Source organism: Anabrus simplex, chromosome 9 (genome assembly GCF_040414725.1).
Source record: "Anabrus simplex isolate iqAnaSimp1 chromosome 9, ASM4041472v1, whole genome shotgun sequence".
NCBI classification, from domain to species: Eukaryota; Metazoa; Arthropoda; class Insecta; order Orthoptera; family Tettigoniidae; genus Anabrus; species Anabrus simplex.
Window position 1 is genome coordinate 14,577,433 of NC_090273.1, and position 15,702 is coordinate 14,593,134.

Consider the following 15,702-nt stretch of genomic DNA (forward strand, 5'->3'; position numbering starts at 1 on the left):
AGGACTTAAAAGTGACTATATTGTTTGGCTATATCTAAATTTGTTTGATATAACGCAGAGTGTTTCATCATCATTTTTCTCATCCCATGCCTGTGGTTTATTACTTCATTTCTATTTTTTTTGTAAAAGTATGGCAATGTATTTATAAAGCATAGAGTTATTTAACTCTTTCGCTGTGGTGGTCGCATTTATGCACAGCATGCCAGTTGCCTTGCTTTGCGGAAGTCGCATTATTGTGAGTTTATACCTACACTCACTGTGGGTGTCACATTTCTATTGCTTGTAGTAGTCTTCTGACATCTCTTGATAGTATTTGGAACATTTTGAAGTAGTAGTTTTATTTTTATCTGTATGTAATTGCTATGTATTCCTCCATTTAGTATTCTTTGACATTTGAGTATCGAGTGCTCAGACGTGTGAGTTTCAAATGCACGTTCGATTGTTAAATATTTATTATTATTATTATTATTATTATTATTATTATTATTATTATTATTATTATTCAAACACTTCTCCACAGGAAATATGGGTAGTAATGGGGCACGGGATGCACCAAGTGCCTTACATAATTAAACTATTTACACATTATAATACAAACGTTGATGTACAGGTATATACAAAACTGTAGATCACGGGATCTTCATTCTTGCGAGAGGAATGATCGCACAATGTTGCATGTTGACAGGAGGACAGAATGTTGCATAATTTTGTAGATGTTCGGTGGAAGACCCGAGGATAGGAAAGGGCTAGAATTTGGAAGGTAGTGGCTGTGGCCTTAATTAAGGTATAGCACCAGCAGTTGCCTGGTGTGAAAAAAAAAAAAAAAAAAAGCGAGTTGGTCATGTGGATAGGGTCACACAGCTGTGAGCTTGCAATCGGGATAGTGTGTTTGAACCCCACTGTTGGCAGCCTTGAAAATGGTTTTCCGTGGCTTTCCATTTCACACCAGGCAAATGCTGAGGCTGTACCTTAATTAAGGCTACGGCTGTTTCCTACTACTCATTTCGTATTCCATCATCAACATAAGACCTATCTGTGTCACTGTGACATAAACCAAGTTGTTAAAAATGAAAGGAATGGGAAAACCATGTTCAGGGCTGCCAGAGATTGGAACCCACCATCTCCCAAATGCAATCCCATGTCTACGCGGCGCTAACCGCACAGCCATCTCACTCAGTGTGGCTATTTCTAGCCTGCTGCAGCCCTTGTAAAGGAGACCCACTGATAAGGGAGAGCGACATCTGCCGGGTATAGGAAACTGCGTGTTATTTTGGTGTTGTGTGTGAATTGCATGCATGCTGGAAACAGTACAAGTACCTAGTCCCTGGGCCAAGGGAATTAGCCATTTAAGTTTAAAATCCCCGACCCGATGCTCTCTGAACCAAAGACCAGTACACTGACTGTTCAGTCTAGGAGCTGTATGTTAGATGGTGTATCACTTCAGAGGAGAATATGCAGGGCTGTGTCATGCTGTAAAAACATGTTGAATCTTGTAACCAAAGATACCTCTTCAAGTAATAGTAGAAACTTGTTTCTTAGGAAGTCTATATTCATGGGTTAAGACAACAGACACAGTTAACCAATTGTCGATCATACTGCACTACATGTTTACAGAGAAGCGATGTCAAAATTGTGCTTCCAGAATTGCATATGGAATATTGTTAGACTACTGATGTGAGTTATGAGTGTTGTTGATACCATCACAAACAAAAGTGACTCCATCAGTGAAGAGTATTAGCAGAATGGAATTAACGGGTGATTAGCAATTAAAATTCTAGTTGTCTAGCGTCATCGCTTGCATGAAGGTGTCATACCCACTGGATCAGCGGTAGAATGTCGGCCTCCGGATCCCAAGATAGTGGGTTCAAACCCGGCAGAGGTAGTCGGATTTTTGAAGGGTGGAATGAAGTCCATTCGACACTTCATGTCGTACGATGTTGGCATGTAAAAGAGCTCTGGTGACACATTTGGTGTTTACCTGACATAATTAATTAAATCTCAGCCATAGACGCCCAAGAGAGTTTCAGTTTACTCGGTCTGCCATCTAGTGGGGGCCTAGAGTCAAACGGAACGTCGAAATTGATGAGCAGACAGCCAGATGGCGTCAAATTGAAATGTCTGCACATGGTAGCTGAGGCCATACGATTATTATTATTATTATTATTATTATTATTATTATTATTATTATTATTATTATTATTATTATTATTATTATTATTACAAGGAAAGGATTTAACATCAGTACTGACTAAAGAATGGCTTCTTCTTCTTCTTCCACAGGCTGTCCATTTGGACAGTGAAGGAAATGTGACAGCTGGGAAATGCGCCACACTCACAAAATTTGTTAAAAGCACGAGTACACTCTTGAATCTGGCACTCTGCAGTTTGGAAACCACCTATGCAGAGATTCTCAAACTAATATGAGATTGTACCCCTGACAATGGCTGAAAGTTCAATGTATCCCCACAAAAAAATCCCTAAAAAATAGGTTTAAAAATTATGAATACCGGGCTATATTTTAAAGCATTTTTAATTGATTATAAACTGTTCTTTTAAATACACATTGTAAATAAGGCAAGACTGTGAAATTAAATGCATTTGTATAACACATCACAAGAGTTTGTGTCTGTATCAAATACAATGCAATGATAATAAAGTAACACACAATACCCTGTTTGTATGAAAGTTTCACAATATAATAGATTTTAGCTTCTCTGTCAAATTAATAAACAAGGATGAAACATTTTTGATCTTAATTCTGGAATTCAGACGTTGCAAACCATCAAACGTTCAATGGGATGAGTGCGCCTGCAGGGCATGACAAAGTTTTCTGATCTGTTGTAGTCCAGGTGAAACTTTCAAGCGAAGCGTGGCCCCAAATATACATATTTAACTTTATTCGTATTTATTTCCATTTATCAATTTTTCTTAATTTTTTTCCCTGAAGGCTGCTTGCATATCCCACTTAAAGTCTCAGGCGTAGCCCTAGGGGTACGCATACCACAGGTTGAGACTTACTGACCTATGGTATTCTCTACAAACAACTAGATCATTTCTATAATTATTTATTTGTACTTCCTACAATGATAGACTGCCTAATATCTGCACAAACTATACCATACGACTTAAATATTGGTATATTCTTTATTTGTAAATGTATGCAATATTTTTCTAAACAGACATCTTCAGGTAACAAGTACAAGCACAATTTACTTACTCCTGCATGCTTGTCATCTGCTTCTGAATTACCAAGAAAATTCTAGGTGTAACAGAAATGTAAGCACCCAATTTAAACAGCTATAACATCTCATTCATTGAAAATTATTACAAAGGATGTAGGTTTTTGCATTAATAAGTCATTTTTGTGTCTGAATTTCTTTTTGTATGGTTGTCCTTATGCCTACCATACAAACAGCTGTAATTCCCCACACATTGCAATGTGGACACATGTTCCTTGCACTACTTCTTGACATTTTCTATTCATCATGAAATTCCCTGCATTTGATGCTTGTTCGTTTGCGCTACATTTGTAAGTGATCAAGTGTTGGTGTTTTCTAGTGCTCACCACACCACAACCCGTTGGTGAGTCTTCCTGGACGATGTGAGATGTATGCCAGCTGTCTGGAAGGTAACGCTACCTATCATCTGTGCCCATATGGACTCCACTTCAATCCAGTCTTGTTGAGGTGCGATTGGCCTGAAAGTGCTGGATGTAAGATAGAGGTATGTACCTTCTCAACCTTTTCATTCCAGCTGTAGCAGTGTCCATGAAAAGTGTGTTTCGATATCTCATTACAAAAGCTATTAAAATAGTTTGTGTTGGTTCCACCTTAACATATGAATAGTAACACAGTAAAGGTTTCCACCTATTCAATACTAATATGTATTTACAATATTAGAAATTACATGGAACTAGTTTCGACCCACCTAGGGGTCATCATCAGCCATATTAAAGCATACATAAGTTTTTTGTCGAATCCTAAAACATGTTATTTTTAACTGTAATAATTTATAAAGTGAAGTGTGGTAATGAGATGAGAAATGTTAGTATGGTATAGGTGAGTAGTGATTAATAATAATACGAGAAATATATATACAAAGAAGTTTGGAACAAAGTACAAGTGGTGTAAAAATATAAACACATGGATATCAGTAGTCCTCGTACTAAAGAATACAATGTAAAATAACACATATAAACATATATACAAGTATGTACAAAGTCTGGAGAGTAAAAAGTGATACTCTTTTAATGCCGAGTCGGCTTGACACTGATCAGCTTAAGCGTAGAATTACGCATTTGGTGTATTAAAGCTGTGTTGACCGGCTGCGTTGTTGATTGTTGGACGTGAAGTTATTTTTGAATTTCTGGTTAAGAAGAAGGTGGATATTGCGCGTGGATGTATTAATTCTCAGTTCTTAGCGGAAACCAAATTGGACCTGAGGTATTCTTTAGTACGAGGACTACTGATATCCATGTGTTTATATTTTTACACCACTTGTACTTTGTTCCAAACTTCTTTGTATATATATTTCTCGTATTATTATTAATCACTACTCACCTATACCATACTAATATTTCTCATCTCATTACCACACTTCACTTTATAAATTATTACAGTTAAAAATAACATGTTTTAGGATTCGACAAAAAACTTATGTATGCTTTAATATGGCTGATGATGACCCCTAGGTGGGTCGAAACTAGTTCCATGTAATTTCTAATATTGTAAATACATATTAGTATTGAATAGGTGGAAACCTTTACTGTGTTACTATTCATATGTTATTCTCAGTTCAATACGGACCAACAACATGAAATTCATAACCCTTGATGATGTAGCCTACCAGGCAAAACAGAAAGCCTTTCAATATCTAGGCCTAAAATTAAAGATAGCCGAACTACGCAAAGAAGTCGATTTCCTAAAACAATGTATATCACTTAACTTGACACCTAATTTTCTAAGAAGCAATAAAAAGAAACATCGGATTTCACCTCAAACCATCAAAACTCAAAACAAAACCAACAAAATATTGTTAAGAGACGAAATTAAATTCTTGCATAGAAAGAAATCTTTTTTGAATCAGAAACTATATGACGCTCACCTCGCAGCGACTAAACTACTTTCAAACGTACATTGGACACTTTTCTATCAACAAGTAGAGAACAAATTATTCCACGAACTAGCCAGAAAACAGTCAAATTTGGAGAATAAACTCAACAGGCTAAAAAACTCCCAACTACATAACATTCAAACTAGAAACTCCAATAGAAACACGTTCGATTGTTCGCAGTTTCATCCAGCGGTCGTAAATCTATCAAACACGCCCTTAAGTGATATTGAACCCTTGGTTCCACCTTGTCAATACACTTTTTATAATTGAAAATTATTTATTCATACATGTTTAAGGAACACAGTACATTCCCTTCATTAGTGAAGTCCAATCAAAGAGTAAAAAACAATCTAACACTATCTTTTGTTTAGCCCACAATTTAAAGACGTATTATATCATAATTCACCATATCATTGAATAAACAGACATTAGTGAAATATTATGAAAATTATCATTACATAAAATTCTAATATTTTGATGATGTTGGTTGAGAACGCCTAAATAAATTTAAGATCTTCAAGTTTTGTCTTTTTTCCTTAAATCATTAGTGTATTGACAAGGTGGACCTAACACAAACTGTTTCAAATAGTTTAATAGCTTTAGACAAGTCAGTACAGGATCAAATCAAATACCTATTATGGTTAAATTTATCTCATTACAAGACGTGGAGCTTGCATTACAGCTAAGATGACTTTCAACGTCATCTGTAAATAATAGTTAGTTCAGTTTACAAAATTAATTTACGATTTGAATTCTACTTTGTTGATGGTTCCATGGATATATAGTTGGCTCAGGGGTTGTTAAAATGGCTGTGTTGGTGTTTACTTGAAACATTTCTAATGGATCACTGCAATTTAAAAGTTGTCGAATGTCTCTGCAAGGATTATGTTCAGACCGAATTATCAGCCTGAAACTAATGATGGAATATTACAAGTACAGAAATGAATAAAGTATATTGTACGTATACTGTAAGTATACTATATGTATACAGGCTATAGAGATTTCAGATGAATTGAGAAAATTATGATTGGAAGAAATAAAAAAGTCCAGGGCAGATTTACAGAATCAAACAGTACAACTTTCAAAGAGAAAGTGAACATAGAACAATTCAAGTGGTCCAGTGTGGCCAATAATGTTAATAATAATGATAATAATATTAAAAAGTCAACCTGTCATGTGTTTAACAACGTAAACAAATGGGAGTGAGAAAGTCGAGAATGGAAAGTATCCCATACAGTATGCACATCCAGCCACCCTAGGCACTTGTCCTCATCCCTTCTCACTTTGCCATAGTGAAAAGTAATCTTGGGTAGCTCGTGAATGAGTTGTTCGAAATTAACGCTTCACTCAATTTCGATGAACTGGTAGTTCAAACACTTCAAAGTTGTCACACGTTGGTAGTTCAGACACTTCACAACCCACATTCATAACATTCACAAGTCATTTGTTTCGTCTGTTGCTCGCTCACTCGTCTCCCCCCCCCACTATCTTCATCACTCATTACCCCACCGAACTCGATAACTGCAGTCACTTAAGTGTGGCCAGTATCCAATATTCAGGAGATAGTGGGTTTGATGGTTTTCTGTGGTTTCCCATTTTCACACCAAGCAAATGCTGGGGCTGTACCTTAATTAAGGCCATGGCCGCTTCCTTCCCACTCCTAGCCCTTTTCTGTCTCGTCATCGCCATAAGTCCTGTCTGTGTCGGTGCGACGTAAAACAGCTTGTAAAAAAAAAACCCTCATTAACTCTTCACTCCCAGGCCCACCCTACTTGTCAACTGTATTGTTACAGGTATTTCCTTCTTTATATGAGATAGGCTTCTCTGTTTATCCTTTTTCTGTCCCTATTAACTATCATCTAGATGCTGTAAGCGGGTAGGCCATAGGGCAGGGATGGTGAACCTATGACACACAAATAGGACTTTTGTGGCACATCAGACAACATACTAACATATTTTATGTTTTAACATGTCATAAATAGGTCAGAAATCTACAAGCATAGCATATTTTAATACTACACCTTAATAGAGTATGTACAGTGAAACCTTGGTAATGCCTTCCCCGTTAACACATTCTCCTGCTTAGCACATCATAAATTTGAAGCCCAATTCTCATCGTATTAAATCTATGTAAAAATACTTCACTTATCGCATCACGAATTTTTGCTATTACTGCTTAGTACGATCACATTTTTCCTAGCCCTGAAAATGTTATTTATCATTCCTTGTGAAGGAAATGTGCTGCGTGATTATGCAAAAAGGTCTTAAATTCCTGAACTTCACAGGATATGTTGCACGTTCGGGGAGCAAGTCGTTAGCCTCAGGAATGTTCAGTTTTGCTTGCCAGTTAGCAATAAGATTGTTGAATAACACAGTGAGTCTGTTTGTCTTGTAATTCACATTCCATTTAGAAGTTAGAAATTGATTTTGTGTTGAGTGGTATAGTGAAGTATTGTCGCGCGATATGGTAGTCTATACTGTAAATCACATTCCATTTAGAAGTTAGAAATTGATTTTATGTTGAGTGGTATAGTGAAGTATTGTCGCGCGATATGGTAGTCTATACTGTATCTGGATTAGGAACATGATCGTGTGAAATTGACTAGCGTGGTGCATATTTGTCTTGCGATAGCCCAGGTATGGATATGGAAAAAATGAAATTCCTTTCTAATGAAGAAAAGATTAAAATCTTTCAGAAAGTGGACTCGCGCATCCGCCTCTTTAAGCGTGCAGAGGCCTCGAATGTTGAACTTGCACCTTCAAGTTTTGACTCGATCATCGAGTTGGTCGAAGTTTTCAAAATGGCAGCCAAAGCCATTCTTCCTGATTTCTCCTGGTCGCACATGGTTGAATGTAACCTTCAATTCATTGTCTAAGAGTGTAACCAGAAAATAATGTTTAATAACCAACTGCTCTGAAATAAACAGCTTCTACTGACATTAGTTTTGGAAAGAGTGTGATCTGCAATAATACTTTGATATTTTTACTGGCCCCCATGCATATGTTTTCAAATTTGTTGTTTGGTGTTTTTCACATCTTTCAGTGACTTGTTATTTTATAAGCACCAGCAGAAAAGTTTTTTATGTTTGTTCTCTCATGTTTTTTACACCATTTAATACTTTCCTCTCCTGTTTATAAATGGTAGATATAGTTTTCACTGCACCTGTGGATACGCGATGTAAAATGCCGTTATGTCAGAAAAAATCGTATCTAGTGTTTCCATATCCCTGTTGGGTAGTTTCTTTTTGTATATTCAGTTGTAAATTTTTTTGCTTAACGTGTCCTGTTTTGTTGACCTCTGAAGAAATGTCTTAATAAGGTTTTACTGTATCAATTCATTCTACAGTCATATTTTTTACAAATTTCATTAGGTTAAAGCAAAAGTGTATCTTATTCTAAAAATTTAGATGTTTTTAAAAATGCAAATTTCAATGATGTTTACAAAATAAAATAGTCAAACATTCAGTGAAGTCAGGTCATGGGTTTCATGATTATTTTAAAAGAAAATCACCTATGGCACACTTTTTTTTTTTTTTTTGCTAGTTGCTTTATGTCGCACCGACACAGATATGTCTTATGGCAACGATGGGACAGGAAAGGGCTAGGAGTGGAAAGGAAGCGGCCATGGCCTCAATTAAGGTACAGCCCCAGCATTTGCCTGATGTGAAAATGGGAAACCACGGAAAACCATTTTCAGGGCTGCCGACAGTGGGGTTCGAACCTACTATCTCCCGAATACTGGATACTGGCCGCACTTAAGCGACTGCAGCTATCGAGCTCGGTTTATGGCACACTAGACAATAAAAAGTAAAAAAAAACAAGACCTTAATTGACACGGTAGTCGGTAAAGGTATGCCATCCCATCCCTGCCATAGTGTGTCCATAATTACAAAGCTCTGCTATCTGTTGGTAATATTATTATTAAGTATTATGAAGTTTATGAGTGAGTGAGATGCTATGAACGAGGTCACTGCTGAATGACATGGTGAGCAGCTTCGTCAGGCTTCATTACTTCATTAGCGAACTACTTCATTTGAACAATTCACAGTAAAGAGTGTGAATGAGTGAAGTAGTTCATACGAATTAACTGGTTTGACCCATCACTAGTGAAAAGGTAAAGTGGAATAACACTCATCTTATAGATCATGAATTCCAGGTGTCTGACCAATCTAAAAGTCTAGGAGGATTTGCGTTTAAGTAATGAGGGCATCTCAGAGTCATTTTTTTAAACTTCCTGGTTAAGCATGTGTTTTGGGTGTTTTTATTTGATACCTTCCTCTTTTTAATGACAAAATGGAAGTCCTACAACAATTGAGTGAACGGCAGTGTTTCATGCAAATAATGTATTGCTTTTGTATGTATGTCAACAGTGTCCATATCCCAATGGCTATTTCCCTGTCTTGCATCAGTGCAGTTCATACATCGTGTGCCGCAACAATCATGCGAAAGTGGAATCTTGTCCTTCCCATCTTCACTTCAACTTCTTACTTCATACTTGTGACCTTCCATCTAAAGCACGTTGTAATATGGAGGTGAGTTAGTTTTGTATGCATTAGTCAGAATATTTATGTAATTCTAGTATTTAAGCCTGTCACTGATAGTTGAAGTTACTAGGTAAAAACTAATTTAATGTTTAAAATGAACATTCTTAGTGATTTAAGTCCACTAGGGATTGCTTCTTTTTTGATGCTCCCTTTCGTTCCCAATACCTCTTGAGTCCTGCTATTGGTTTTTCCTTTCTTTCCTGTGAAAGAATTTGCGAGATTTAACAACTTTTGGTAGAGGAGACCATTTTACAAAATTTAGGGTGGTCTAAGACATCAGTATCAGAAATCCAAGTGGAAGTTAAGTCCATTTTTACTTCATTGAGCCACATGCTTCCAGTCTTGTAGCTGTTGATGAGTAAGAAGATTTTCTTCGTAAGCCTGCCATTGTCCATTGCCCATAAAACTTCCCCTGCCTACATTACTTGCTAGTGTTAGCCATTTCCAACTATTGGTACAGTTCAGAGTTCACTTTCAATCAGTAGGTTCCATCCAGGAGCACTCTTGGACCATGAATTTTCCAGAGGATACATCTTTCAGTTTTTTTCCAGGTCATCCATGGTGCCTTTTCTGTTCATCAGTAAGGTCCCCGCAAAATATAAGAATTGGGTCTGACTACAGTTTTGTAATGGCATATTTTGGCGTTCTTCGAAATCCACTTCTTGTTGTAACGGTTTTGTGACATTTGGTATGCTGCGTTGAGTTTGGCCCATCTGTCTAAGATGGGGGTTCCATTTCTACCATTGGGTTGGACCCATTCATCAAGATACCGGAATCGATTGACTTTTCCTATCTTTCCATATATGGTTGTCTTAAGTGCTTTCCCAAGGTATCTACTGTCGAAGTTCTTGGTCTTGTCATATGATATTTGTAGTCCTGTCTTCGCCGCTGTCTCATGTAGGGACTGAACAGCAACTGCAGCATGCTTAGAGTTGTTGGTTGGGATCGGAATGTCATCTGTAAAGGCCAGGCTCCTGATCTCAATCTTCCTTGTTCTGACTCCAATGGTAATCGGTTGATTCCAAGATTGCTCAGTGTAAGTTCCCAGGTCTTTATGACTTTGTCGAGCACCAAATTGAAGAGAATAGGTGGGAGGCCATCTCCTTGTCTCACACCAGTTGTGATTTTGAAACTCCGAGACAGGTCTCCTCTGAATTTTACCTTGGAGGAGGTGCCTGTCAGGGTGCGTGTGTTGTAATCCACTTTTCATTTTCGCAGCACTGAGAAGAGTGTCTGGCGGTCAATAGAGTCATAAGCCTTTGTGAAGTCGATGAATACCACGTTGATGTTCACGCCCCTCACATGTTTTAATGTGAGTATAGTTTTCAGGTTGAAGATCTGCTCGGTGCAGGACCGTCCTCGCTAAAATCCTCCCTGATATTCACCATTTGCGTGACCACACTGGCTCTCCACGTTGTCCACCAGCATAATGGTTAGCACAATTATCTGCTGTTCGCGGGGGGCCTGAGTTCAATTCCCGGTACTGTACTGCCAGAGACTTAAGAATGGCAGTAAGGTTGATATGCAGTAAAAATGCATGCAGCTCCCCTCCACTGGGGACGTGCCTAAAAAGAGCTGCACCACCTCCAGATGAGGAAACGAGTTTACTTTAGTTAAGCAATATTCACAGTTGTTGCTTTTAATAGAGTAGGCAAGATCATTAAGAAAGTGATTGTTTAATATCTCTTAACTCGGGCCAATATACGTAATTTTTGGAGAGACGTAGGTTTAAAATGTGATAAAAACAATCCTCTCATAACGATTGTTTTAGTCGGCATCATACCTAAGAAATAATAATATAATAATATTGATTTTACATCCCCACTAACTACTTTCACATATTCAGGGATGCCAAACAAAACATACTTAATGTGTTAATAAAAAAATGGAGACTACAATCGTATGAAATTAAACATTATGATGATAAAATGCATTACTGCCACACTTGTAGATATCCATAAATGCAGCAAGCTTTCCTGTTTTTTATTTTTATTCTTTCCGTCATGGAACTTCTGTCACTATCTGGGAACTTGATAGTGTACCTAACCTAAACAATGCGGTCTCTCTTATCTCAATTACAGTTGCTTAGGTAAATCCTGATGTGATAAATATACTGGTAGGCTTTCAACAGTTGCAGTTAATGTATTACATTCGGAAGTACAACTTGTGACATATGCTAGTTATCAGCTGGTATGTTGGTATGCTTTCTACAGCGCGTCTGTGTTCGGAAGGGGTGGATTTTGCTACATGAACACCAACTGGGAATAACAGACACCATCTCCAGAAACCATTTGCGACTAGATTCTCACTTTTTGGATTCTGTAGTCGGGAACAAAACTATTTTTGAAAGTTTCAAAAAGATGGGATCTCGAATGCTCTGTGGCAGTGCATGGCTGACGAGATGGCAGTGAAGATGACTTCATTTGGAATGACGACACGCCGGTAGCAGGGAAATTGGTGGCACACGACCAAAATTCATATGAAAGCTGTGATCAGGTTTACTGCTCAAATGACAGAGACAAATGACTGGCCATTAAGTTCTTTGGATTAATATTGCATAATATGATACCCTTATCCTCTTTCTCTTCGGGGTCGAGTATGAAGTGAGACGAATCTTCTTAGCGAGTTTTTACAACTGAATGCCCTTCCTGAAGTAAACCTCAGGTGAGTTAAATGAGATGAAATGAATGACATGATGAAAGAGTAACTAAAACTGACTATATTTACTTTATATGTAGGCCTAAAAGTCATGTGTTCATCATTTATTGTCTTCTTAAATTTAGAAATACTGCCTTCCAACGAAATTAGCTGGTAAAACTCAGAATACATTCATAAGTTTGTTAAAGAACAGTGTAGAATGTTTACATGTATGGGTTATAGCTCTTTATAGCCTAGAAGTCTTGTGTTCACTGCACAAAATTTGAGGTTGTCACATATTGAACCCCCCTTTACTTTTTTGGCTGTAAAAATGGAAAAGAAAAGGGGGGCCTAATACGCCAGTAAATATGGTACATTACAAGCTCATAGCAAATCTGTTTCAAAATGTCAGACTGTGGGACCATCCTATGGCATCTGACACCCTGTCACATGGTCCACTACTTGACTGCCTACTGTCCCTTCTCTTTGCTTTAAATGTCAAGGGAAAAGAAGACATCCAAACCCCGCTCTGTAGCCAGGCTACTGAAGTGATTTATTTTGAAGGATTATTTTCTATTTTTATTTCTTTCAAAAGTTTTGTCAAGTGTATATCTTTTGAACACATTAGTCACAGTCATCTATTCCCAAGACATTAAGCTAACTATGACCTTTTAGCAGAGTAAGGAAAGCTCCACTATTCTACTTTCTGAGAATCTCTAACCTAGGCACCTGGAAAATATTTTAAAGGTGTGCCACATGTACACACATTAAAGTGATATTACAAAGCATGATTTTTAAATAAGTACTGTTTTTAAATATGGCCGCTGCAATGCTTCGGTCATCATTCAGAGCATGCACGCTCAGTATGTACTTCTGTAGGCTATTACAGAAGCATTCACCTGCATTTACATTTGTTTGTGCGTATTGAAAATGCCTCTTGACAATTAATGGCCCCGCCGAGTGTAAAGTATGTGCTGTGATTTGTTTTCTAAATGTAAAAGACATAAAAGATGTTGAAATTCGTCGGCAGATTAGTGAAGTGTATCAAGAACACACTATGGTAAGAAAATGGGTTAGAGCATTTAAAGAAGGCTGTACTAAAGTCCACAACGAGAAGTGTAGCGGGTGACCATCTGTCATTACTGAGGACTTCGTGCAAAGGTTTGATGCAAAGGTTCGAGAAAACAGGTGCTTTACGATTTCGTCATTAAGTTATGAGTTGCCTGAAATTTCAAGGAGTGTCTTTACGAAATTTTGTCAAGACGCTTAGATTATTGGAAGTTGTGCTCAAGCTGGGTACCAAGGATGCTTACAGAGATGCACAAAACTAAGAGCATAGGCAGTGCTTTGACTTTCCTTGAGTGGTACACTAATGAAGGTGATGTGTTCCTAAGCCGAATTGTCACTGACAATGAAATATTGGTGGCCTATGTTACGCTGGAATAAAAACAGCAATCCATGGAATGGAAACATTCAATATCACCCATGAAAGTGCAGTGCAAGCAAACAACTCATGTGCACTGTGTTTTGGGATAGGCAGGGTGTGTTGCACCGGGATGAAACAATAAATGCCAAGACTTATTGCAACACCTTATATAAACTCCCTTGTGAGGTCAAAAACAAATGGCGTGACATGCTCACAAGGGGGATTCTTTTGCTTCATGACAATGCACGGTCTTACATGGCTAATCGAACACGATACCTCATCACTTCATTTGGTTGGGAACAGTTTGATCATATTATGTATAGTCCTGACCTAGTGCCTAGCACTTGTTCCTGCACTTGAGAAAGCATTTAGCAGGTCAGAGCCACGACGATGATGACCTATAAACGACCATGCTGCAGTGGCTGGCACATCAAGGGACAGATTTCTATGAGGATGGAATTCAGAAACTGGTTTCACGATATGACAAGTACCTTAATAGCTTGGAACTTAATTTGAGAAGTAGTTTAAGGTACAGGGTAACATGTAAAAAACCGGGCGAGTTGGCCATGCGTGTTGAGGCGTGCGGCTGTGAGCTTGCATCCGGGAGATAGTAGGTTCGGATCCCAATATCGGCAGCCCTGAAGATGGTTTTCCATGGTTTCCCATTTTCACACCAGGCAAATGCTGGGGCTGTACCTTAATTAAGGCCATGGCTGCTTCCTTCCAACTCCTAGGCCTTTCCTCTCCCATCGTCACCATAAGACCTATCTGTGTTGGAGCGACGTAAAGCCCCTAGCAAAAAAAAAAAAAAAAAATGTACAAAAATATTGCATTACTTTTTTCCTGTATCAAAACAGTACTTTAAAAACTTGCCTCGGATGTTAATGCTTTTTAAAAATGCTAGAATCCATAATAATTGTGTGTGTGCACGTAAGCTTGAAAAGATATTAATCAATCCCAACACTTTCTTCAAAAGCTCACTTCAAGCACTCTTACCAATATTTTTGTTGCAGTGTGAGAAGCCCAATGGATTCTTCCCAGTTCCTGGAGTGTGTTCTTTGTATCTCATGTGCCTGGGAGGTACTCCATACCTGAGGAAATGTCCAGACGACCTGGAGTTCAATGCAGCAACTGGTCAGTGTGCTGTTGTGCCGAAGGATCATTGCTTGCCTCATGTAAGTATTGCTCATTAATGTTTAAGGATCTTATTGATTATTTATTTCCAGTATACTTTATCAGCTCAAGTACCAGTACTTGGCAAGCATCATTTCATCTGATGGGAAGTGTGAGATGCATCGTCACTTTCCTTTTACAGTATACTTACTGACAGTGCCTGAGGTGGGGGCCAATGATGTGGTACGGTATCCCGTTACTTCATAAAATACTCTACATTCAAACCATCTGATAGCGACAGTACCATCCTTGAATGTTCTAACATGGTTTATTTGTTTCAAAACTTGAAGTATCAGCTGGACATCAGCATTGCCACCAGTTCAGCGCTCAAATGTTCATCATTAAAAACTTTGATGGAGTGGGAGAATGGCAATCCGAATGGAGCAGCGCAGCTCCGAAAGAAGTTTCCACTACTGACATCCAAGACCATATCACTACCAGTGAGAAAGTACTTCATTAAAAGCTTTGTTTGGAACATTGTGACATCATCATCATCATCATCATCATCATCATCATCATCATCCAGCTCCTACCAGGTCGGGGCATTTATGGCACTTCTCCATCTTCCTCTCTCCTTCCACCATTCCTCTTCCATAATTATGTCCCAATTCATGTTTCTTCTTCTTCTTGCACTCCTCTTTATCGAATCCATCCACCTTGTTTAAGGTCTCCCTCTCGCTTTCTTTCCCTCAGACTTCATCTCCATCATCTGTTTTGGTATTCTTTCCTCCTCCATCCTCTTCACATATCCAAACCATCTTAGTTTACTCCTATCAGTTCTCTCATTTAGATTTTCCATTCCGACCTCCT

General features: G+C 38.1%; 1 protein-coding gene across 3 annotated transcripts in view; it reads left to right on the top strand.

Moving 5' to 3' along the window:
* LOC136881287 (uncharacterized) overlaps positions 1–15,702 on the top strand; it is a 136,102-nt gene that overhangs the window by 56,223 nt on the left and 64,177 nt on the right. For all 3 annotated transcript variants that reach the window (XM_067154080.2, XM_067154079.2, XM_067154081.2), the window contains 3 exons: positions 3,559–3,723; positions 9,483–9,644; positions 14,733–14,894. In XM_067154080.2, coding sequence (XP_067010181.2) covers positions 3,559–3,723; positions 9,483–9,644; positions 14,733–14,894 — 489 coding nt within the window. The remainder of the gene's footprint in view (positions 1–3,558; positions 3,724–9,482; positions 9,645–14,732; positions 14,895–15,702) is intronic.